The sequence below is a fragment of the Scyliorhinus canicula genome, chromosome 6, assembly GCF_902713615.1.
Source record: "Scyliorhinus canicula chromosome 6, sScyCan1.1, whole genome shotgun sequence".
Classification (NCBI taxonomy): domain Eukaryota; kingdom Metazoa; phylum Chordata; class Chondrichthyes; order Carcharhiniformes; family Scyliorhinidae; genus Scyliorhinus; species Scyliorhinus canicula.
The window spans coordinates 26,743,695-26,770,705 of record NC_052151.1 but is presented as its reverse complement, the minus strand read 5'-3'; the positions used below and the strand labels follow the sequence as shown (position 1 = coordinate 26,770,705).

At 42.6% G+C, this 27,011-nt stretch overlaps 1 protein-coding gene across 4 annotated transcripts in view; it reads right to left on the bottom strand.

Moving 5' to 3' along the window:
• babam2 (BRISC and BRCA1 A complex member 2) overlaps positions 1–27,011 on the bottom strand; it is a 318,522-nt gene that overhangs the window by 147,604 nt on the left and 143,907 nt on the right. For 3 of the 4 annotated variants that reach the window (XM_038799057.1, XM_038799059.1, XM_038799058.1), the window contains exon 6: positions 21,446–21,520. The exons of the other annotated variant lie outside the window; for it this stretch is intronic. In XM_038799057.1, coding sequence (XP_038654985.1) covers positions 21,446–21,520 — 75 coding nt within the window. The remainder of the gene's footprint in view (positions 1–21,445; positions 21,521–27,011) is intronic. 4 annotated transcript variants of the gene reach the window in all.

Sequence of the window (27,011 nt, the reverse complement as noted above, 5' to 3'; positions counted from 1 at the left end):
TCCAGATGAAAAAGGTTTTCAAGGGCTCGGCATCCTAAACAACATCCCTGCACGGAGGCTAACTTTGACCCACAGGATTCTTGGGTATCAGCTTGGCTCAGGTGGCAACACTCTCGTCTCTGAATCAGATATTGTCTGAAATCAGGATTTAAGCAAATAGTCTTAGTTGAGATTTTAATGCAATATTGATGGAATTGTACATTCCTGATGGGACCCACTTTCGGAAACATCAAAATACTACCAATCCACCTAACCCGCACATCTTTGGACTGTGGGACTGTGGGAGGAAACCGGAGCACCCGGAGGAAACCCACGCAAACAGGGGGAGGACGTGCAGACTCCACACAGACAGTGACCCAGCCGGGAATTGAACCTGGGACCCTGGAGCTGTGAAGCATTTATGCTAACCACCATGCTACCCTGCTGCCCCTGCTGACCATCTGGTCAAATAGACATAAAAGAACTCATAGCACTATTTGAAGTAGAAAATCCTGGTCATCCTTGGTTGTTACAGTAGTGGAAGTCTTTCTTGCTGCTCTTTGTAGCATCTACGGCTCTATCTATTACCCTTCTGGGACACTGAAGTTTTTCTGGACCCTGCCTCCTTCTTCAGGCTTTGCATAGCTAACTGTTCTTTCATATTTCACTTCTGATTATCACATGTTTTCTGTATGCCTACTTGCTAATCCTCGGCATACATTTGTCCTGCATGTACTTCGATCTGCCTATGATGCTACTTTCTGTCTGGTGTTCGCTAAGAATCTCTCGAAATATGTCCTTGTAATGGTTTGATTGAAATTAGGAATTCACTTTAATTAGCTAAACAATGTTTCAGTCAATACATTCAACTTGTTCCTTTTAATAAGTGAAAGATAAAATAAAATGGGGGAGAATGTTTATGTACAAACCACTGAATATGTGTTGCTCTCACTGCACACTTTGAATCTACATTTGTACAAATATTTACAGGAAAAATAGGATAGACAGAGAAGAGCTTCAAGGTTCAGATGGAATGCTTGTTTTGCAGAACTAGGCTAAACTAGAGTCTGAAAAACATTCATCATGATGCAATAACCTGCAATTATTATATAGCATTGACATTCCAATGCTCTTACTCAATGTTTACGGCAGTGCAATCTCAATCCCACTAATTGGAGTAGCTAGCTGTGCAACAAAACGAGTCACGCAATACGTGTTTATTTGACCATGACCCAATTTATATGGATTACATATTAACATCAAACGTATTGTAATAAATTGTTGATTTGTATGACAGTTAGCAGCTGAGGACCCAAAATGGGTATAAGTCAAGTGACCTATAATTATTTTCAGCTCAGTAAAAAATTTTTTGAATTAAAACATCCCTAAATCAATTTTATCAACTTATAGAACTTAAGAACAATTAAGTCTGGACTGGTGGACAGGATCCGCTTTGTTAGTTTTATAGCTAAATCACACAGCTCACAAATCTGGAGATTTTAATGTTAACTGGGAATCTTGGTTTGTTCCAATTTAGGGAAAGTGACCAACTGCTGTTCTCTTATTCAAATTTGGTTTCAAGTGTTGGTCATCATAAATCTGATAGGCTATGTAAGACAGAAACCCAGTTTCACATGGCTGCATACATACTATTATGGAAGGCAACCTGAAACCTTAACGCTGTTTCTTTCTCCACAGAGAGACGACCTGCTAAGTACTTGCAGTGTTTTCTTTCTTTATTTAAGATTTCCGCCATCTACAATATTTTACTTTGCATAACCTTATGGGTCAGTATTTTGCCTGTTGAGTCATTTATACTTCAAATGCAACCACTAACAAAACTGTGCGAATGCACAGCTCTGAATTTATATAAACATATGCAACTCATGAATTAGAAAGAAAAGCAGATATACCTCAATCTTTTTTACATGATACTGTGAAACTTTTGTACGTTATGTGTTTGTCGTTAATGTTTTAAAGCTAGTTTTATCAGTACTAATAAGTAATTAACATTTCTTAGAGAAAAATGGGATTTATTGCACTACCTGAAACATGCCATATATTAGCATGGCACTATTAGTCTACAGCCCAACTTCCTCTTTTGAGTACTCAATATATTTATGTTCCTTGAGTTGGAAGAGTTAGCAAGTGAGTGACAGATTTGAATTTCTAGATATGAAAAAGCATGCTGGTTGATCGGGAAAAGGTATTTAGTTTTCTCATTTCCTGAAGAGAAGAACATTCTTGTTCCTTGTTTAAAGAAACAAGTGCTGTGCTGTGTGAAGTTCTTGTTCTTATATTTAATAGCTTGCCACTGTCTAGGATTGACTATATAGTCTCGAGGGAAGCTCTTGCTATACTGACACTCACAAAGGGCAACAAGTTAGAATTGGGAAATTATAATCTCAGCAAGTTTAACATCAATTATAGTTGTCATAAGGCATCATTAGGGATATTGTGTTTTGGAGACCTTGACGGAGAAGAACTTATTAGAGACTTGCAACATGCTTTCCAAAAAACGTCATATCTTATCAACATGACTGAATTCCACAAGAAAGTTATTAGGTTGATGGGTCAAGGTGACCCGGTAAACATCGCGTCTTTGCTTTTGCAAAAAGCTTTGACTAGGTGTAACACTTGCTATTATAAAAGATTGAGGCCTATTCGATTAGAGGTTAGGTAGAGAACTTGGTTTCATTTTTGCAGCAGATGACTGTCATTAATAGTAGCTGTTCTGCTTGATGACCTGTTAATAGAGGGCCATTAATTGTCACAATCTGCATCAAGTACCTGGTACCTTCCACATGCGGAAAGGACCCGTATCTGACAAATTACATTTGATGTATATAAATGTAGTGTTATTCAGCTAAGTTGAGCTCACGCAAAGCATGCGCACATCATGCTAGGTTCTGAATTCATGTCTGTGAGCAGGAAAGAGACCTAGATGTTACAGTGCATAAATCTCTAAAGTTTTGTTACCAGTACTGAGAAGCTGTAGCAAAGTAGTATTTTGATGTTTAGCTCGGACAATCATCTAGATCATGGGAGAAACAGAGGCCCTGGAAAAAGAGGAGAGGATCCTGCACTGGGCTCAGCAGACCAAAGCAAGCATTTGGGAAGGACACCAAGTAAGGGAATATCAGGACATTGGGGCGGACCTGGCAAAGCGCAGGGCAGAGTTCAACCACACAAAGTCTGCCCTGCACAAAAACAGTGTAAAATTCGGGATGTTATTCCCAGCCAGACTCTGGGTGACATACCAGAACAAAGAACATTACTTCACCACCAAAGCAGAAGTGGACAAGTTTGTTCGTATTAACAGTCTGGACAAAAGGCAAATGAGGCAGACGCAGGGAGAAAAAGCTATGGACATGGAGAATTTGTGTTGGTCTGCACTGTCTCGCTACGAGTAGGAAAACTAGGTCATGGGAAGGAAGGGGCGGGCAGAAGAGGGCTGGAGAGGGTGAGGAGGAGACAGAGATGACAGCAATGGAATGGGCAAAGGAGCGGGTCAGAACAGCCCTGGGAAGGGGGTCACCACATTTGCAGGGAAAGCCAACACGAGGACGCATGAGAGAGAGAGAAGGGGGGGGGGGGCATGTTGCATCTCCCAGCAGGGAGAACGCGCCTGACAGGGGAAGGTAGGGGGACAGATAGAAAGGGTGGCATGGGAGAGGGCAGAGAGGATAGAGGGGGGAATTGGAACCACAGGGGAGTGGGGGGGGGGGGGGGGGGGGGGGGGGGGGGAGAGAAGAGAAACAGGTCAGGTTCATGAAAGATGGAACAAAATGGTACTTTAAGCAGCCACTTTGGAGGGTCCCTAAACGAAGGGAAACCCCGGAATGCTGGGGCATACCCACGTGGGGGTACACACAGTTGCCGACCATGTTGGATGGCCCATGGACAAAGGGAAACCGCGGAGCGCAGGGGCCCGGCCTCATGAAGAGAATGGGACTGCGGCCATTATGGATGGCCCTCTAACAAAGGGAAACCTTAGGGTGCAGAAGCGCATCGGTCAGGTAAGTATGGTTGATCCTGCCGGAAGTGGGGCACAGAAACCCCCCCACCAGGATTATCGCCTGGAATGTTTGGGGACTTAGCAGCCCAGTGAAAAGATCCAGAGTCTTCACGCGCCTGAAAAGTATGAGAGTCAACATAGTCTTTCAAGAGATGCACCTGAGGGAGAAGAACCAACTGCAGGTGAGGAAGGGCTGGGTGGAACAGACCTACCATTCCTGCTACGGGACGAAAGCAAGATGAGTAGCTATTTTGATAAGCAACAGGACAGTGTTTACGGCGACAAGGACGGTTACGGACCAAGGGGGACGGTACATCATGGTCAGCGGTGTCCCGAGACGGGGCACTGGTAGTCCTGGTAAATCTGTACGTTCTGAACTGAAACGACTCGGATTTTATAAAGAAGACCATGGCAGAAATCCCCGACATAGATACTCACCAAGTGATTATGTGGGGTGGGGGCTTAGTGTACAGGACCCGCTGGCAGACAGATCAAACCCCAGAATGAGGAAAATGACAGCCATGGCTGGGGAACTGGGAACGTTTATGGAGCAGTTGGCAGCAGTTGACCCATGGTGGCTCATGAACCCAGGTGAGAAGGAATTTTTGTTTTTCTCACCAGTACACAAGGTCTGCACCCGCTTTGACTGTGTAGTGGAGAAATCGGTGCTTCCAGAAATAGCCAGAACGAAACACTCCACGATCATAACCTCTGACCACGTTCCACATTACATGGATGTGAGGTTGGAGTCGGGCTATATCTAATGTCCCATATGGAGGTTCAACACGACCCTCTTGGCCGACAAGATCTTCTGCTAGGAAACTTCACAAGCCATCCATTGGTGAGTATGTTATGAACAACTGGAACGGGGAAGTCTCACCTTCCACGTACTGGGAGGCACTGAAGGCTGAAATTAGGGGAGAAATCATAGTCTACAAGGCCAATGAGATAGGGAAGAGAGGGTGGCTAGGCAACAACAGATCGACTCCATACTGGGGGTCGACAGAAGGTACCCCAAGGCTCCAACAATAGTTTCTGGTGGAGAGGAAATAGCTACAAATGGACTTTAACCTGCTATCTACCAGGAAAGCAGTGAACCAACTCTGCCAGACATGAGGGAGCTTTTACGAGCACAGACAGAAGGCTAGCTGCCTGTTGACTCACCAGCTGAGAAAGCAGACAACCACGAGAGAAATAGCACAGGTAAAAGGATAGCAGAGGCAGTCTGGTAGCGAAACCAAAAAAGGTCAGCAAAGCTTTCTAGGCCTTCTACTGGGAGCTGTACACCTCTGAGCCTCCTGACGAGGACTTGGGGATGAAACACCTCAATGGACTGAACATGCCAGTCATGGGGGACGATAGATGGAGGGAGCTGGAAACACCAATAGAGCTGGGAGAGGTCATGGAGTGTATCAACTCCATGCAGGCGGCAGATTTCCATGAAGAATTTGTGACGGCTCTAGTCCCAAATCTACGGGAGATGTTTGCAGACTCACAAGTGAGGGGCACCCTGCCTCCAATGGTAACACAACCCACCGAATCACTAATACCCAAAAAAGACAAAGACCAAATGCGGATCATACAGACCCATTTCACTGCTCAAAGTGGACACAAACATATTCACAAAAGTCCTGGCCAAGAGACTGGAGAATGTACCAGAGGTGGTCGCAGAGGATCAGACAAGCTTTGTTAAGAGTAGACATATAACTGCGAACATCAGACGCCTGCGGATTGTGTTACTGACCCCACCCGAGGAGAGAACGCCAGAGATGATGCAGAGCTGGAGGGTCTACCATTTAAAATAGACCGAAACAAATTCCGCTACCTGAGAATCCCAATAGTCCATGACTGGACACAGATCCACAAGTGGAACCTGACCAGAAAATGAAGCATGGGAGGCCTGGTCCTCCCGAACTTGCAATACCACCACTGGGAAGCCACTACCGAGAGGGGATGGGTGAAGGAACAAAATATTGAATAGGTGAGGAGGATGGAGAAGTCTTCCTGCACAGTAATGACTCTCTGGGCCCTTGCCATGCCAGCACTCCTATCCCCACCGGCAAAACAGTCAACCAGCCAGTGGTAGTAGCAACACTGAGAACCTGGAACCAGATGAGACAGCACTTTGGTCTGACCAAAGTATCAATCATGGCCCCTATCTGCGGCAACCACAGCTTTCCACCAGCCATGCTAGACGCCACCTTTAAGAGGTGGATTGGCGGGGGGAACTCTGATAGTTCGGGACTTTTACACAGGCACAGACAAGCGACCCTAGGAGAGCTGATGGAGACACTGGAACTACTGATTAGACAGAAACTCTGACATCTACAAATCAAAGACTTTCTTTGCAAGGAGACAACAAAGTACCCTAGGGTCCCGAGAGACATAATGTTGGAGGTGTCACTGGACATGAACAGTCTGGGAAAGAGGATCTGCGGAGACATATACAGAAGGCTTTTAGAAAGGACATGCTCCCCACTGGACGAAACAAGGGAAAAATGGGAGGGAGTCTGAAGTGGGGGAGGGGGGGGACTCTGAAGTGAAGCACTGAACAGGGCTAACTCCATCTCTTCCTGCGCAAGGCTAGCCTCATGCGGCTAAAAGTGGTGCACAGAGCATACCTGACACGAACCCGAATGAGCAGGTTCTTCACGGAGGGGGGAGGACAAATGTGAACGGTGCCAGGGAGTCCCGGCAAACCCACATGTTCTGGACATGCCCCAGACTTGTTGTGTTCTGGGTAGCCTTCTTCAAGAAAACATCCAAGGTTGTGGGGGTGAGGGTGGAGCCGTACCCAAGGGTGACTGTCTTTGGGTATCGGACCAGCCAGAACTTCATACGGGGAAGAGGGCTGACGCCCTTGTCTCTGCTTCCCTAATTGCCCGCTGGAGCACCCTGCTCGGCAAACGATCAGCAGCACCACCCACAACTGCAGACTGGCTGGCAGACCTATTGCAATTTCTGCAGAAGATCAAGTACACCATCCAAAGGTCTGAGGATGGGTTTCACAAAGCATGGGGGCCTTTGATCAACCTATTCAAAGACCTGTTCGAGGCCAACAACCGATGTGGGGGTGCAAGGGAACCACCGGGTCCACAGAAGGCAGACAGGAAGGAATGAGAGGGGGTGATACACCGGAGGAAACACTTGAGATAGACTGACACAGGGACCAGAGGGTCCAACACAAGGCCAGTTGAAAAAGAACCCTCAAAAAACAAGTAGACAACAGGAGGGGAAGAGTGGAAAAGAAGGGAGGGGAGACCAAGTGACAGGGAGAAGGAGGGTGCTGCCCACAGACAAACACTGACCAACCACCCACTGTGAAGTAAAGGCCCTTAAATAAGACCAGGAAACAGCAGAAAAGGGCAACTGGGGGGTGGGGGGGGAGGTGATGGGAAAGGTGCTGAAGTACTGAAAAGGAACAACATGTAAACTGTAACCATCTCATTTAACTTTATGTACAGTGTAAAAATGTAAATTTTAATCAAAATTTTTTTTAAAAAAAGGAACTATTATATAAATTGACTTGGGGTCTTTTTCTCGCACGTTTCTCTGAAGTGTACTTGGCTACTGGGGGTGAGGAACATTGAAGATCATGTTAGTTCACTACAAGACAGAATCAAAGAATCTAGAAAGTTGAAAGGCACAGGTAGAGGGCACCTGGTCCATTGACTGCAGCAGCTGAGAAAATGAACCACCCAGTCAGTCCCACTTTCCAGTATTTGTTCTGTAACCCTACAGGTTGTGGCACTTCAGGTGCACATCCGGGCACCTTTTAAATGAGGTTAGGTTTTTTGCCTCTGTCACCCTTTCATCCAGTGAGTTCCAGGCCCCTACCACCCTCTTGTTTCTTCATCACCCCTTTAATCCATCTATGAAGCATTTTCAATCTGTGTCCTCTAGTCATTGATCATTCTGCTAGGATAAATAGGCCTTTCCATCCACTAGATCCAGGCCCCTCACAAATTTGTACATCTCAATCAAATCTCTCCTCAGCCATCTTTGTTCCAAGGAGAACAAATCCAACCTATCCAATAGTTATCCAATTGCTACAATCCTGGCAACATCCTTGTAAATCTCCTCTGTACCCTCTCCAAAGTGATTCAATTCTTCCTGTAACAAAGTGACCAGAACTGCACACTTTTTACATTGTTCCAGCATAACCTTCTGTACTTTTAATTACTTCTGTATATTGTAGCAATATTGAAAGTGATGGATTCAATATCACTCCCAGATCCATTTCAATGTCCCTGTGCTCAGTCTATTTCTTTCATCATCTGATTGCCATTATTCACATGGCTTGGAATATTTTCATGTTACTAACTATAAATTTTAAAAAAATTTTTAAACGCTCTCATATTCTATGCCTCAGCTAATAAAGGAAATTATTCCACATGCCTTCTTAACCACCTTATTGACCCGTGCAGCTTATAATAAATATTGATATATAAAAATATGTAATGTACCCTCGTATTTCCGTGGCTCGTCCACTTACATATAAAATGGAAACGAGGCCAAATTCCCTAAAATAACATTGAGGGAATGGGTCGATGTAAAATAAACTAACCTTGCTATCGCAGAATTCACCAACATAGAGGACTGAACCTAAGAGTTGGATGTTTAGTCAGTCAGATAAGCAAGTTGGCTAATCCCTTCATCATATTATTTGTGAATAAAGAAATAAAATATGAAACTTTATTAAAATAGAAAAAACTTAAAATTAAGAAAAAGGTGTTAAAATATGTTAAAAGGTATAAGTAAACATAATTGCCCATACAAATTTGTAAAATCTCCAATGTTAAAAACATGGCTTGACTGGCAAATTAATGAAGCTGGGCAGATGGAAGGATTGGCAGTGGGGAGCAATTTATTGGTAGCGGTAGTAATTCAGTTACTTTTAACAAAACTATGGAAAAGGACAGAGATAAAACAGGACAAAACAGTTTTGACTTGGGGTAAGGCCACTTTTAATAAGTTGAGAAGTGATTTAGCAAAAATGAACTAGATAAAGCCAAGTGAAGGTAAATCAAACCAGACAGTGAGCGGCATTCAGAAGGGAGATTCAAGGGGTTCATAATAAATAAAGAAAAAGGATGGGAAGGCCAAATATAGATTGCTTCATTATCTGAGGAGTTGCTTCTAGCCATATGCATAAGCTTCAAAGATGAAATTAATTGCGTGAAAACCACTTCAAAGTTTTCCACCAGTTTAAAGGAATAACTTTTACCTACATCTCACGGACTTTTAAACTTGGCATACTGACAGACTTTTTAAAGGGTTTATGCGTACAGATCAGAAGAACTTGAGAATTGTACATATTGACTATTCAATTAATTTAAAGGCTACAGGTGGATAGAACACCAAATGAGCCCCAACCCAAGGAGGACCTCCCGATCTGAGCCCCTCCAGCCCAGCAGACAAGCCCTGACCCCCACCTCCCATGATGAACCCCCTCGGCATCCTGGCGGTAAATGTTTGGAGGACACTTACCACCTTGCAACCCCTCTGACTGAAGGCCTCCAGGTCCACAATCCTCAATTCATGCCAGTGGGGCTCTTGGTTGGGTGGGGGGAGACAATCCCAGGTGGCTAGTGAATGGTGTATCCTGCCTGTCAATGACATGTAGAAAAGCTCTAATGGGGACAACAAGGTGGCACAATGGTTAGCACTGCTGCATACGGCGCTGAGGACGCGGGTTCAATCCCGGCCCTGGGTCACTGCCTGTGTGAAGTTTGCACATTCTTCCCGTCCCTGCACGGGTTTGACTCTTCCAACCACAAAGATGTGCATGTTAGGTGGATTGGCCATGCTAAATTTCCCCTTCATTGGAAAAATAAATTGGGTACTCTAAATTTAAAAATAAGAATAGCTCTCACAAACTATTGTCATGGTCCTGCCGAATTAGAGCAGGAAGCCCGGATGGGATATCGGGAAATGCGCTGTGGCTGTCGGGGTACGCAGAGAGATGTTCAACGGGTCTGCCGCCCAGCACGAATCCCAGTTTCACCCCGACACATGCCATCGCGAATCTCGCATCTTATGGGCAGATCCGTAGGATCCCAGCCGTAGTCTACATAAATTTTAGCAAGGCTAGAGAACTGCACCCTCTCGTGTTAGGACATAGTACCTGAAGAATTATTCCTTTCTATTCTTTTCGCATTAAAATTAATCCAGTTAATGTTGGGGTAATTAAAACCCCCTGCCATTACCTATTTTTGCATTTCTCAGAGATTTGCCTATATATTTGCTCTTCTATCATCCTTTCACTGTTTGGAATCTATTGTACACTCCTAGTATCCCTGCCCATTTTTCATTCCTCGGCTGAATCCATATGACAGGACTAAATAGGATAGACTCAATGGTCCAGTTGGTCTACTTCCGATCTTTTTCGTTCACAAATTGCATATGGGTAAGTGATAGGCAGAGAAACCATGGACCAGATTCAAACAGGGCCACAGTGAAAAATAGTGGGAATGGGACAAGTAATGTTAAAGTGGCAAGCATAGAATTCACATTCACAATAAACGTGGATGAATTAATCGTGCAAATAGATGTAAATGGGCATGATATACTAGGGATTATGGAGGCATTGTTGCAGGGCGACCAGGGATGGGAACTGAACATCCAGGGGTATTCAATATTTGGGAAGGACAGGCAAAAGTAAAAGACGATGGTGTTGCATTGCTGGTTAAAGAGAAATGAACGTAATACTGAGAATGGATATTAGCTCTGACAATGTGAAATCTGTATGGTGGAGGTGAAAAACACCAAGGGGCAAAAAACATTAATAGGGGTTATATATAGACCCCAAACAGGCATTAAACAGGGAATTAGACATGTATGGGATAAAGGAACATTTGTAATTATGGGTGATTTCAATCTGCATATAGGCTGGAGAAATAAAGTTATCACAGTGCCGGACTGCCGGAGTTCCTGGGGTGCATATGGGATGGTTTTCTGGACCAATACACTGTGGAACAAGCGAGAGACAAGGCCATCATAGACTGGGTATCATACAATGAGAAAGGAATCATTAGCAATCTAGTTGTGCAAGACCCCTAGGGGATGAGCAACTACAACATGATAGAATTTTCAATCAAGATGGAGTGAGACATAATTGATTCTGAGACTAGGGTCCTGAGTCTTAATAAAGGATTTTACTATTTAAAAAGGGAGGTAGAGAGAATATAGGGAATTATAGACCAGTAATCCTGACGTCAGTAGGGGAAAAATTCTAGAATCCATTATCAAAGATTCTACAGCAGAGCACCTAGAAAACAGGAGCAGGATTGAACAGTATCAGCATGGATTTATGAAAGGGAAATTATGCTTGATAAATCTATTGGAATACTTCGACAATGTAACTGGTAGAGTTGACGAGGGGGAGACAGTGGATGTGGTTCATTTGGAGTTTCAGAAGGCTTTTGACTAAGTCCCACATAAGAGAATTGCGTGTAAAATAAAAGCACATGGGATTGGGGCAGTGTATTGGGATGTATAGAAAACTGATAGGCGGATAGGAAACAAAGAGTAGGAATAAATGGGTCTTTTTCCAAATGGCAGTCAGTGACTAGGGGGGCACCGCAGGGATCGGTTCTGGGACTCCAACTATTCACAATACATATTATTGCTTTCGATGAGGGTACTAAATGTTATATGCAGATGACACACCACTGGTTGGGGGTGTGAGCAGTGAGGAGGATGCAGAGAGCCTTCAGTGTAATTTGGATAAGTTGAGTGAGTGGGAAAATGAATGGCAGATGCACTATAATTTGGATAAATGTGAGGTTATCCACTTTGGTAGCAGAAACGGGAAGGCAGATTATTTTCTGAATTTCCATAAATTAGGAGGGGGGAATTTGCAACGAAACTTGTGTGTCCTGTACACCAGTCAATGAAGGTAAGCATGCAGATGCAGCACGCAGTAACAGAGGCAAATGGTGTGTTGGCCTTCAGAGCGAGAGGATTTGAGCGCAGGAGCAAGGATGTCTTGCTGCAATTGTATAGTGCCTTGGTGAGGCTACATCTAGAATATTGCATGTAGTTTTGCTGTGTTATCTGAGGAAGGATGTTCTTGCTCCAGAGGGAGTGGAGCAAAGGTTTAGCAGACTGATTCCTGGGCTGGTAGGGCTGACCTATGAGGAGATATCGAGTCGGTTAGGATTGTATTTGCTGGAATTCATAAGAATGAGGTGGGGATCTCACAGAAACCTATAAAATTCTAACAGGACTAGAGAGGGTTAGGGTTAGAAGACGGGTGTTCCTTATGGTGGGGGAGCCCAGAACAAGGGGTCACAGTTTGAGGATACTGGATAGACCTTTTAGGACGGAAGTGGGGAAAAATCTCTTCATCCAGAGTGGTCAGCCTGTGGAATTCACTATCACAGAAAGTAAACACAGAAGCCAAAACATAGAACATAGAACAGTACAGCACAGAACAGGCCCTTCGGCCCTCAATGTTGTGCCGAGCCATGATCACCCTACTCAAACCCACGTATCCACCCTATACCCGTAACCCAACAACCCCCCCTTAACCTTACTTTTTGTAGGACACTACGGGCAATTTAGCATGGCCAATCCACCTAACCCGCACATCTTGGACTGTGGGAGGAAACCGGAGCACCCGGAGGAAACCCACGCACACAGGGGGAGGACGTGCAGACTCCACACAGACAGTGACCCAGCCGGGAATCGAACCTGGGACCCTGGAGCTGTGAAGCATTTATGCTAACCACCATGCTACCCTGCTGCCCAAAACGTTGTGTAATTTCAAGAAGAAATTAGATATAGCTCTTGGGGCTAAAGGGATCAACGGATATGGGGGAAGGCGAGATCAGGCTATTGAGTTGGATGATCAACCATGATCCTAATGAATGGCAGAGTAGACTCAAAGGGCTGAATTGCCTCCTCCGGCTCCTACTGTCTATGTATTTCACATACCCTTCTGTATGAAAGGTCCAAAGGTAGCATAAATGCAAGTTCCAGAGTTGATCCGAGTGATAACAAAATTAAGTTGTCGTAAGTAATCTGCCGTAAGAATGGTTAAAAGCATCTTAATTTTGTAATTTACATTGTCTCAGACAGACTGAAAACTATGTATTATCCTCTGTATTTGCTGAAAGTCTCCCAATGTTTTGGGCACTATATTATTTAAGCACATACACCTTTGAAACCAGTGTATTTTTTTTGAAGGATGAGTGAGGTCATGACCACATAGGTATCTGATCTCATGTCTAGACAAGGATACTAATAATGTCTGTGCACTTAAAGGCTAACACATCAATCCCAACAGAAAACCATGTCTGGACAAACCATTCTTTACAGGCAATGTTATTTTATACTGAAATTTTCAACAAAACACTCAAAAACATACAACTGTACGTTTTTATTTGAATAAAAATAAACAGCAATCAGGCAGGATTCCTTAAAGCCATTCCAGTTTGACAGCATATACAGTTTTAGTCTGTAAAATGCTGACACAGGAGTCATAAAAGTATAAACCCAACAACAGCAACCTTGAATCACTACAAGTACTATTTCAGTACAATATTCATAAACAATCAAAGCTTAGAAAATTCTATTTTCTACAACTGAACTATAGATAGAAGCATGTTTGATGTTTTTCCATGGTTAGTTCATATGTCATTCTGTCCAATTCAGCATTATATCTGCCACTGCGGTCAATATTGTAGAGAATCAGTTAAACTCTTTACGCCAATTCTTACCACAATCACTCGTATTTCATTAAAAATGTTCCAATTATCTTTCTGTTAGAAGTGATTCTTGTCCAAAATAAATGATTTCTTGTTACTCATTGGTTGTAAATGAAGGTTGAAATGAGCACAGTCATATGTACTGCCACAAGCACTCCATTATTTAATAATGTGAGTTTTATTTGAGTTTGCAGTGTTCATCATGCAGTTAATCCATAATCTTTGTCATAAAGCCAGCAACTTAAGTTCTTCCATGCCAATCTACTGTTGTTAATATCAAATGTAATCATCAAACAAAGTGCATAACAAGACTACAATAAAATTAGAAAAAATAAAGCACAAATTCGAATGTTCAATAATTTACATTAGATACTTGCCTTTGGTTTGGCCATCCAAAGCCTGTAACAGTGCCTACAAAATAGCCCCTACTCCATTGTTAATATCTTCTATCAAAGTTTATATGTTGAGGCAGTCATTTATCAAATGCCATTGAAATTCTGGCAGCCGAAGCTTGCTGGTTAACAGGGTAGAAAACAAAACAAATACTGAATGCGAAGCTATGTTCTTTCATGATAGGAAAATAAATTGGCAAAGTGTTTTTTCTTTAGATGCAATTGATGATCAGGGCACAATTTGCCCATGACTGTGCTAGCTTTTAAGAGGTACTTTTTGCTCAAGTTTTATTTTTAACAAAGTTTCATGTAAAAGCAATTTTTCCTGAACCAGTGAAACCAGGCATAATTTTAGAATATAAGTTTCTTCAAAAGTACAAGCATTAAAGTATTATTTGATATAGCTGAAGTGGTAATGTGGTACTATTTTATTTACGCAACTGAAAATGGGTTTATCACAAAAGATGAGCATTATTAGTCAGTGTCTCCTCAACCAACTGAGCAGCCCGATTTTAACTAGCTGAAAATGAAATTGTACAGAACTATTTACGAGTCAGTTTGTAAGGAAATTAAAAAATAGCTTTGGTGTTCTCGAGCCTAAGCAAAATGCATTGTTAAGAGGCTCTGTAATTGGCTTACAACAGGGGCAATTACCAAAACCTTGCAAGGACATGGGAGTAGGCCTGGCTTCTGGCCAACGATTATTAAATGAGCACAAAAGATCACAGAAACTCAGTTTGTGCTGGACATGGTTTAGCACTTGAAATTCTTCAATCTTTTCTGCCGATTTGGCAATTTTAGTGGAATTGCGCTAAAAAAATTGGCCTATTCCATAAACTCTAAATATATTGCTTCAACACAATTCCTAAAATCCTAAAAAAAATTCAACAAGATCATACAGGGATATTATTTTCTTACACATTCTGAAATGTTGGAAACAGATCAGAGAGGGAGATATGAAAATTGGTCAGTAACATAAATCAAGAGTTGATATTACGAAGCGATCTTTGGTCTTATCAATTTAGGAGAGACACCATTGGGAGGAGAGAACACTCGGAGAAACTGGTTGCAATGTTTACAAATCTCTGTCATTTAAGCATTTGCTCATAATTTCCGTCCAACCTTTAGACGTGAAATCTGAGAATGCCAGCCACATGTTACTACAACTGGCATAAGAGCAAAACTTTAAATACAAGCAAAACAACTTTCAAAATTAGATTATTTGAGGGGAAAATTGAAATATTAACAAGTGACCTATTTGTTCATGGTGCATATTATCATAGAATTTACAGTGCAGAAGGAGGCCATTTGGCCCATCGAGTCTGCACCGGCTCTTGGAAAGAGCACCCCACCCAAGCCCACACCCCCACCCTATCCCCATAACCCAGTAACCCCACCCAACACTAAGGGCAATTTTGGACACTAAGGGCAATTTAGCATGGCCAATCCACCTAACCTGCACATCTTTGGAATGTGGGAGGAAACCGGAGCACCCGGAGGAAACCCACGCAAACATGGGGAGAACGTGCAGACTCCACACAGTGACCCAAGCCGGGAATCGAACCTGGGACCCTGGAGCTGCGAAGCAATTGTGCTAACTACTATGCTACCCCTTACAACCAAGTTTTTAAAAAAACTTCCTCCCAGTCATAATTATGGCTAGTGAACAGTAGTGTGGAATCTGGCCTGATTTTCTAACTGGACAGCAGGTAAGGATTCCAACTGTATGCTCGGAAAATTCTTTAAACTATTTTACACAAAAGGCAACTCCAATTACATTACTCCCAGCACAATAGAATTCTTCCTTGAATGTGGGCCAAATTTAGTACGCCAATCCTGAATCAACAGAAATCATCAGCTCTAAACACAAAATATTAATTGCAAAGATGCAGGAAAGATGGAGGGAGTAATAATGACGATAAGGGAGGTTTGGAAATATTGTCTATTTCCGAAAAGCTAAAAGTCAAACTATGAGGGAGGCACAATGGTGCAGTGGTTGCACTGCTGCCTCTCGGCGCCGAGGTCCTGATTCTGGGTCACTGTCCATTGGAGTTTTCACATTGTCCCCATGTTTGCGTGGGTTTCACCCCACAATCCAAAGATTTGCAGGGTAGGTGGATTGGCCACATCAAAGTGCCCCTTAATTGGAAAAAATTAATTGGGTACTCTAAATTTATATTAAAAAAACACAAAACAAAAAAAAGTCAAACTATTTCCTTTCACCTTATTGTCATTGCAATTGTTTAAGTTCACTATTTCAAAGCATTTTCTATGCCCTTCTGCTTAGATACCAATATTACGGGCGGCACGGTAGCACAGTGATTAGCACTGTTGCTTCACTGCTCCAGGGACCCAGGTTTGATTGGCGGCTTGGGTCACTGTCTGTGCGGAGTCTGCACATTCTCCCCGTGTCTGCATGGATTTCCTCCAGGTGCTCCCACAGTCCAAAGATGTGCAGGTTAGGTGGATTTGCGATGCTAAATTGCCCTTAGTGTCCAAAAAGGTTACGTGGGGTTACTGGGTTATGGGGATAGGGGTGGTAGTATGGGCTGTTTCCAAGGGTTGGTGCAGACTAGATGAGCCGACTGGTCTCCTTGTGCATGGTAATTTTTTTTTCCCTCTTCTTAAAAAAAATAATTATTTAGAGTACCCAATTCATTTTTCCCAATTAAGGGTAATTTGGCGTGATCAATCCACCTTCGGCACTTTTTGGGTTGTGGGACGAAACGCATGCAAACACGGGGAAAATGTGCAACTCCACACGGACAGTGACCGAGTCAGGATCGAATCTGGGACCTCGGTGCCGTGAGGCAGCAATGCTAACCACTGTGCTACCGTGCCGCCCGTAATATTGGTATCCCTACAATGTAAATTCTATGATTATATGAACCCATCCCTCAAGTAATCATCTTTACATTGCTTTGTTTCTATTTTCAGTTTTTTCTTCATGGCATGTTCACCAGAGACCCTGGAGTTCACACCAGCACTGCTGGCAGCTGCAATATGGAGGAATCTCTTGCACCCAGAATACATGATATCAGAGCACCTGCTCTCTGCCGTCACTTCAGACAGGAAGACTACATCAAATTTTTAAAAAATCTTCTCCTGGGTCAGTGCGTTGACATCAGGAGGAGGCAGTCTTGCTCATTGGGATCCATGCCTGCACACTGATGAGCAAGCAGGTGGTGAAAGAGATCAAAAATATTGGGGTGGGGGGGGTTGGTGGGAATAGGTACTGAGTTAGATGATCAGCCATGATCATAAGGAATGGCGGAGCAAGCTCAAAGGCCTGAATCGTCAACTTCTGCTCCTATTTTCTATATTCTATGACCTTGGTTTTCCAGTATTTCATTGTCAGTCTGTTGATATGAGGTCAGTTGTTGCAAACGTGCAAAATCAGATGAAATTTCATGTAGAAATTTTTTTTCTTTTTACAGAATGTGGGCATCGCTGGTTAGACCAGTATTTAATGCCCATCCCTAGTTGCCCTTCAGAAAGTGGTGGTGAGCTGCCTTCTTGAACTACTAGAGTCTCTGTGGATTGCAGACAAATATAAATACTGCATGAAGGAGGAGGATAATGGGCAACTGGTAAATTGCTGAGTGCACTTTATAAATAGCATACACTGCTGCCACTGTGTGTTAGTGGTAGAAGGAGTGAATGTTTAAGGTACAGGATAGGTCCGCTCAAGCCGGCTGCTTTATTCTGGATGCTGTCGGCCAAGGATTGATCTAAAACACACAGCAATAACATTTTGCAGAGGTTCTGGCAAACATCTGCCGTAATCTTTGGTGGAAGAGTTGTGTATGCCCTGTAAAAATAGCATTCACACTGTTTTCCCATGTGTTTGTGGCTCTTTTGCTGAAGTTACAGCAGAAAAGCAAAAGAACCACAATGGAAATTCACTTCCACAGTTTCCAGACATTCAGCGACTGGGAATTAGTCACTGCAGAACCACTGAAAGAAATTCAGAATTTTAAAATCTGATTTTGAAAGGCCACATACAAATTCCTAGTACTGTTCATTCTTTCTTGATCAGTGCACAGAAATCTTGTCTCAAATTTCTTTAAGTAGAAATAACTCTGATATATCCAATATAGATAGCTTAAATCTTTTTTCACATCACATGCTAGCTTAAATCACAGATAATTTTACATATAGTGGTATGAAACAGTGAAAGATAGAAATACAAACAACAAATAGCCATACTTGAAAAGAGAGCTAAAGAGAAACAACAGGGGTCAAGTATCCTGTTGGGGCATAAAAATGCAGCAGCAGAAGAACAATTGGATCATGTAGGCTGAAATATTAGGTGCAAATTGGCTCCATGTTGCTGTGAGGAAAATGGGCAACCTATCAATGCTTTTAGTCTCCTTCTAGTTCAGCAGCCAGCCCCTGAACACTTTGGTGAGATACTGCTCGGAAATTCATGTTTTTCCCACAAACCCTAAAGGACAGACATCCTGGACAAACTGAATAAATGGACAATACACTTCTCAGCCTAAACCCATCTGGTTCACTAATGTCCATCAGGGAAGGGAATCAGTCACCCTGACCTGGTCTGGCCTACATCTGACTCCAGACCCACAGCAATATGGTTCACTTTTAAACGCCCTCTGAAATGGCCTAACAAATCACTTAGTTCAGGGGCAATTAGGGATGGGCAAGAAATGCTGGCTCAGCCAGGGATGCCCATATAACGAATAATTTTTAAAAATTCTGATCCTAGGATTTGAGGGGGTAGTGTTGTCCTTCACCAGGTCCAGTTGCAGGCAAGAATCGTGGCCTTTGATTATTTAGAATATGGATATTATAATGCTGTACAATAATCAAATCAGTAGCTGATTCTGTATTTTACTGTACTTTATTGTAAAATGCGGAAAGCATTTTAGAGATATTACAGGGCAGTGAGAAACAACTTTGTTTTCCAAAGTGCCTTTGTGTCAGTGCCAGATCTTTGCCAGAGCAATCCAGAACTATTCCATAATTCTGTTCTTTACCTATTATTCTGCATCAACAATAATCAATTATTTCCTTTCTACTCCGATCACCTCTGCATAAAGATGTGTATCCTCACAGTGCCAATATTAAATTGATGATTCCTGATCATCAACTCCCTAACCAGAAGAAATATTTACTTTCTATTCAAAGTAGCAAAACTCTTCATAATTAAAACTATGAATTATTTTAATAATTATAGTTTCTGACCATTAGCCTAACTGTCATGAATTTATGATGCATTATCATTCTATCCATTCTTAACACTTCAACCACACTTCATTATTTGCATGTCTATGGAGGACTGAAAAATTGTGGATGAAGTTCACTATTTCCCAACCGGATTTTCTTCAAAGGGACTTACATCTGGATCAGTGTCTTAAAATTTAGAAGAACTCAAAATTTTAAAAGAACCAATTTGTTTTGTATTCGTTCAGCCGATGTGGGTGTTGCCCTTGAATTGAGTGGTTTGCTAGGCTATATCAGAGAGCATTTCAGAGTCGACCATTTTGCTGTAGGTCTGGAGTCACACATAGGTAGGTCAGAACGGTCAAGGTGGCAGATTTCCGTACCTAATGGATATTAATGAAGCAGATGGGTTTTTATTGTGACATGGTAATCATTGGGGAGCTCGGTAGCACAGTTGCTTCACAGCTCCAGGCTCCCAGATTCGATTCCCACTTGGGTCACTGTCTGTGAGGAGTTTGTACGTTCTCCCAGTGTCTGCGTGCGTTTCCTCCGGGTGCTCTGGTTTTGTCCCACAGTCCAAAGATTTGTAGGTTAGGTGGATTGGCCATGCTAAATTGCCCTTAGTGTCCCGAAAAAAAGGTTATGAAATGATGGGGTTAGATGGGGTTACTGGGATAGGGTGGAGGTGTGGGTTTAAGTAGGATGTTCTTTCCAAGGGCTGGTGCAGACTTGATGGGCCGAAAGGCTTCCTTCTGCTCTGTAAATTCTATGATTCTATTAGATCTTTAAAATCTGTCATGATGGATTCAAACCAGAGTCCTCACAGCATTATTCTGGATTACTAATCCAGTGACAATATCACTGTGCCATCATTTCCCTACACTGAACCTCCATCCTCCTAAACAGTTCCCTCCCTTTATCATGCACAATCTTGAATTTCTTTCCATCGTTCGTTCATGCTTTTAACCTGTTACAACCTGTTCTATCAGCCTCTCTCATATTTCCTTCTAATCCACCTTTTCTCCTTATTACATTTTCTATATTACTCACAATTTTCTATTGTATTATTTTATCGGATTTCCTATTTTCAATTTAGTTTCAATCTCTTCATTTATCCACGCAAGTCTGTTGTTTGAAATGTTCCTTTTCATCTTTAGGAATATATCAATTTGGTACTCTCCATCTTATGTTTGAAGATTTCGACCGTTAACCCATTTGTGCCAACTTCCCCATGCCAGTTATTTTACATCAGATCTTCTCAGCAAACTTAACACTATACTTATCCAGAGGAGCACCTCTATTGTTGCCTTTTCATTATCCTCCAACTTTGACTATAAATCCAAAAATGTTATGGACTTTTAAACTATGCAAGATGTTGCTATTTTCCAACTGTTCTATTCTCACATCTGCTGTTTGTCACACTTCATGAACTCAAACTAAAGCCTGCAATACTTCTTTCCTTCTTAACAAGCAGACTTGGATGGGTTTAACAAAAATCTGCTGACAGCTTTGACTACATGCCTTAACTTTATCACAATCTATTTTACAATAGATTTAATCTCTACACCTACTCATAATGGCACCTTTTCCCTTTGTATTCCTTAATTGTACCCGTACGGATAGTCATCTGCCAACGCCCTAGACTGTACCGTTTTATTGCTGTGACACAATCTTTTATTGATACCTCCCAATGAGTAAATTGATACCAGACACCACAACAAGAATCCATCCAAAATACATTTTGTTTGCAAAATATAGACTAATCTAATGACCTAATGATGTTTCGGCTGATTTCGAGTAAACTGTCTGTGCGGAGTCTGCACGTCCTCCCTGTGTGTGCGTGGGTTTCCTCCGGGTGCTCCGGTTTCCTCCCACAGTCCAAAGATGTGCGGGTTAGGTAGATTGGCCATGCTAAATTGCCCGTAGTGTCCTAAAAAGTAAGGTTAAGGGGGGTGGGGTTGTTGGGTTACGGGTATAGGGTGGATACGTGGGTTTGAGTAGGGTGATCATTGCTCGGCACAACATCGAGGGCCGAAGGGCCTGTTCTGTGCTGTACTGTTCTATGTTCTGAAACTAAAGCAAATGGCCATTTATCTGACGAAAGTGCCAGTTTTGGGCACAACCTGATTTTGTCCTGAATATGTAGAGGACTTTACCTTGAGAAGGTATGTTGGGATATTGCTGAAATCCACCGGGAGCTTCAAAAGGAAACGTGCGGAAAATTCACCAGTCTGTGAAATTGACAGGAAAAATGATTACATCACCTTTAATGTGTTCATGATCATTCAAAGTAAGGCTGTGAATTACAGCAGTATGCATTGGATTGCATTGCATATAATAACTGCCGCGAGCACAATTTTCATTCCGAATATATGGAAAGCACTCCAAACAAGCCGAATGGCTGAAACATAAATAATGTACACTTTTACTAATTTCATCAACACATTTAGGAAATGTTTTGTTATAAATATACAAAACAAAGACATCCAGCCAGATCATTTTTATGCAAACTTAAACTCCTCTAAACTACATTCAATACCTAAATGGGCAGATCATTTCAGAACTGGAATCAAATACTTAAGACACCCTTCTCCTTACCTGAGAAAGGACGTACTGGCGCTGGAGGGTGTGCAGAGGAGATTCACTAGGTTAATCCCAGAGCTGAAGGGGTTGGATTACGAGGGGAGGTTGAGTAGTCTGGGACTGTACTTGTTGGAATTTAGAAGGATGAGGGGGGATCTTAGAGAAACATATAAAATTATGAAGGGAATAGATAGGATAGATGCGGGCAGGTTGTTTCCACTGGCGGGTGAAAGTAGAACTAGGGGGCATAGCCTCAAAATAAGGGGAAGTAGATTTAGAACTGAGTTTAGGAGGAACTTCTTCACCCAAAGGGTTGTGAATCTATGGAATTCTTTGCCCAGTGAAGCAGTTGAGGCTCCTTCATTAAATGTTTTTAAGATAGAGATAGATAGTTTTTTGAAGAATAAAGGGATTAAGGGTTATGGTGTTTGGGCCGGAAAGTGGAGCTGAGTCCACAAAAGATCAGCCATGATCTCATTGAGTGGCGGAGCAGGCTCGAGGGGCCAGATGGCCTACTCCTGCTCCTAGTTCTTGTGCTCTAATAATGCTTAACATAACCAAGCTGAGCCTGTGGTATCAAACCTCCTCTGAAAAGTGCACATACCCTTTTAAAACAGAAATAGATGATTCTCCAGTTCTCTTTAGTAGGCTGGATTCCAATCCTTATTCCAGAGATGAACAAATAACTTTATAAACAGGTCTGGTGTCCACGCGAATATTCCCTGCCTCAATCTTCACCACTAGCGGGAGCACAGTGGTTAGCACTGTTACTTCTCAACTCCAGGGTCCCAGGTTCGATTCCCGCCTTGGGTCACTGTGTGGAGTCTGTACGTTCTCCTGTGTCTGCGTGGGTTTCCTCCGGGTGCTCCAGTTTCCTCCCACAAGTCCCAAAGGTAGTTTGGAAATTATGAATTTTCCCTCTGTGTACCCGAACAGGCGCCGGAGTGTGGCGACTAGGGGATTTTACCAGTAACTTCATTGCAGTGTTAATGTAAGCCTACTTGTGACAATAATAAAGATTATTATTATTATTACCTTCATTTTGCTATTACCAAAGACTGCATATCCAATATAGGAATTCCATTCCTTGGCTGATCACCTCTATGAACCAAAGTGGACAACCTCTGTAGTTTATTTGACCCGAAACACAGTTTTCATCCCTATACTTTATCTATCTTCAGCATTGTCTATTTTCACTTTTGCAAAACTTTCAGGCAGTTATTACCTTAAATTCTATACAAATGCAAGTTATTACTGTGTGACCCCAATCATTAGATAGTAATTTCTCTATTTATTGCAAGGAATCATAACTACATTATATAGCAATTTGAAGTAGCTTTGACAATATTAGTTAATCACGGATTATACTTTGACCATTTTTGTAAGAATACATTTATTAATGTTTTCAGATCACAAAGTACAGCAGAATTAACAAAACATTCAAATTATAGAAATAACTTATGTACATCCCTACAGAAGGAATTATTGAAACAGTCTCTATTATTACTGGGTTACTGCCAATAAGAATGTAGCTTAATCTCAGGATTGTTATGGTTTAGAAAGAGGCCGTTTGGCCCATAATGCCTGCATCAGCTCGCCAAATGAGCATTATGACTGAGTGCCATCCTCCTGCCTTTTCCCCGAACCCATGCACATTGTTTCTATTCAAATAATTATATAATGTCCTCTGGAATGCTTTGTTTAAACTTGCCTCCACCACACCTCCAGATAGTGCATTCCGGACCTGAACCACTCGCTATGTGAAAAAGTTTTTTTGCACATCATATTTGCTTCTTTTGCAAATCACTTCAAATCTATGCCCTCTCATTCTTTATCCTTTTCTTGGAAAAGATTTTCCCTATCTACTCTGGCCAACCCTCTCCTGATGTTGAACATCTCTATCAAATCTTCTCTTAGCCTTCTCCCCAAGGAAATCAGACCCAACCTCTCCCAATCTATCCTCATGAGGAGACGGTGGTGTAATGGTATTGTCAATGGACTAGTAAACCACAAACGCAGGGTAATGTTCTCGGGGACTGGGTTCAAATCCCACCACTGCAGATGGTGAAATTTGAATTCAATAAAAATATGGAACTAAAAGTCTAATAATGATGACCATGAGACCATTGCCGATTGTCGTTAAAAACCCATCAGGGAAGGAAATCTGCCGTCCTTACCTGGTCTGGCCTACATGTGAGTCCAAACGCACAGCAATGTGGCTGACTCATAACTGCCCCCTCAAGGGCAATTAGGGATGGGCAATAAATGCTGGCCCAGCCAGTGATGCTCACATTCCCTGAATAAAGCCTGAAGTTTCTCATTCCTGGAAGCATTCTTGTAAACCTCATCTACACTCTCCAATGTGTTCACATTCTTCTTATAATGTAGTGCCCAGAACAGTACACAATATTCCAGCTGACGTCTTGTACAAGTTCAGCATAAGTCCCTTGCTCATGCACTCTATGCCGCTTAATCTATGTTGTATTAAGTGCTATCGACACCTGTCCTAACATAAGAACTAGAAGCAGGAGTAGGCCATCTAACCCCTCAAGCCTGGTCTGCCATTCAATAAGATCATGGCTGCTCTTTTGTGAACTCAACTCCACTTACCCACCACCATAACCCTTAATTCCTTTACTGTTCAAAAATCCATCATTGCCACCTTCAATGATCTAGGCACATATACACCCAGGTCATTTACTCTTTCACGGTAGCACAGGGAGATTAGCACTGTTGCTTCACATCGCCAGGGACCCGGGTTAGATTCCCGGCTTGGGTCGCTGTCTGTGCAGAGTCTACACGTTCTCCCCGTGTCTGCGTGGGTTTCCTCCGGGAGCCTCGGTTTCATCCCACAAGTCCCGAAAGATGTGCTTGTTAGGTGAATTGGACATTCTGAATTCTACTTGTGTACCCGAAGAGGCACCGGATTGTGGCAACCAGGGGATTTTCACAGTAACTTCATTGCAGTGTTAATATAAGCCTACTTGTGACACTAATAAAGATTATTATTAATAATTTCATCCCTTACATATATTGTCTGCCCATGTTCTCCCAACCAAAGTGCAACCCATTTTTCCACGTGACTACTAATTCTCTCCCAAATAATGTTTTCTGGAAAGTTCACCACCATTGAAGTTAAGCTCACTAACAAGTGTGCTGTGTTGCCATAAGGGTTATCACCTTGTCACAGACTTGGTCCAAGTAAAGGTCTTTACTGAATAAAAGTGTCAGACTATTCTAATATTCTAATATTAGATCATCAAATGAATATGTACTGAGACAAGCAAGAACCTTCGAAAATGAAAAATGAAATGAAAATCGCTTATTGTCACAAGTTGGATTCAAATATAGTTACTGTTAAAAGCCCCTAATCGCCACATTCCAGCACCTGTTGGGGGAGGCTGGTACAGGAATTGAACCAACACTGCTGGCCTTGTCTGCTTTACAAGCCAGCTATTTAACCCACTGTGCTAAACCAACCCTTGATTCCATCACCAACATGTCATAATATACGCACAGGTATATGATGGTGCACAGACAGGCAGTGATTGACACACAGGATGACCAGTGAACACACAGAACACAGCAGCCAATCACCAGACAGGACACAACCACTATAAAGCCAGAGGGCACTAGTTTTCCCGCTCTCTCGGGATCCAGCCTCGGAGACAGTCAGAGTTCGTGAGCAGCAACTAGAACAAGCACCATGTGGTAGTAAGATAGTCTGGTCAGGTTAGCCTCAGGTCTCCAGTCAAGTCAGCATAGTGTCAACCCACAGTTATAGAACAGTACAGCACAGAACAGGCCCTTCGGCCCTCGATGTTGTGCCGAGCCATGATCAAGTATGTATGATAGTTAAGAGTTCAATAAAATCGAGTTGCATTTCTTCAAGTGTTGGAAGCCTGTCTCTCTCACTACTGCAGTAAACGCAGTCCTCGCAGACCCAGCTTACCCAACACATCACACCATTCTTCAAATAAGACATGTCATAAACAATGAATAATGCCCATGAATTGTAGAACCCCTCCATCCTTCCCCTCAGTTCAAATGTGACCTTTTCAAGCGTCAAGAATTCCAGCAGGTCTCCCCGCCACGCCAGGGCACAGGGTGGAGAGGTTGATCTCCACCTTAACAGTATCCGCCTTCGGCAATTGGCGAGGTGAAGGCTACATCTGCCTCCGCACCCGTTTCTAACCCGGCTGGTTCGACACCTCGAATATGGCCTCCCGAGGGCCCGGGTCCAGTTTCCCGTGCACCACTTTAGAGATTACCCTAAACGTCTCCTTCCAGTAATCCTCCAGCTTTGGACAGGACCAAAACATATGAACGTGGTTTGCAGAGCCGCCCCTGCAACGTTCACATACATCTTCTACCCCCTCAAAGAGCCGGCTCATCCTCGCCCTTGTAAGGTGTGCTCTATACATCACCTTCAGCTGTATCAGCACCAACCTCGCACACGAGGTGGAGACGTTCACCCTGCAGAACACCTCACACCAGAACCCCTCCTCCATACCCTCTCCCAACTCTTTCTCCCACTTTGGCTTGATCCCTTCTAGCGGCGCCTTCTCCTCTTCCAAAATAGCCCCGTAAACCGCCGTTACTAACCCCTTCTCCAGTCCATCTGTCGTCAGGCCTGATTTTATTCTTAAATGGATTTGGAATAATTTGAAGTATTGTTTCTGCATTGGAATCAACTGCATTATTCCTATTTCCCGTGATTTCAGCATGCTAAAATAGATAGCTACAAACCTAAACTTACTTCACAGCATTAGTCTCTCAGAAATTTGGATGTATCTTCTTTCAAGGTTTGTTGATCAGATTAGTTAAATATGGAGTGTCTGAAGTTGTTATTATAACCCAATTCATTACAGCAAAGGAAATAATTAGGTTTTAACTCATCATTCATGACAATGCAGACTTCCTAGGTTTGGCACAGGATAGGGATTTTTTGACAAAGTTTCCAAGATACTGCTTCAGCCAATTTGGACACAAATTCTACAGTTAAAAGTAAAACTAAAAAGTAACGCTGGTCTCTGTAAACATTTTCCATTTTGCATGTAAAATCTGGAAATGTCCCCAGTTTTTAATCAGAGGTGACATGTGACATTTTTAACAGGTGGAATAGACATTTTGGAACAA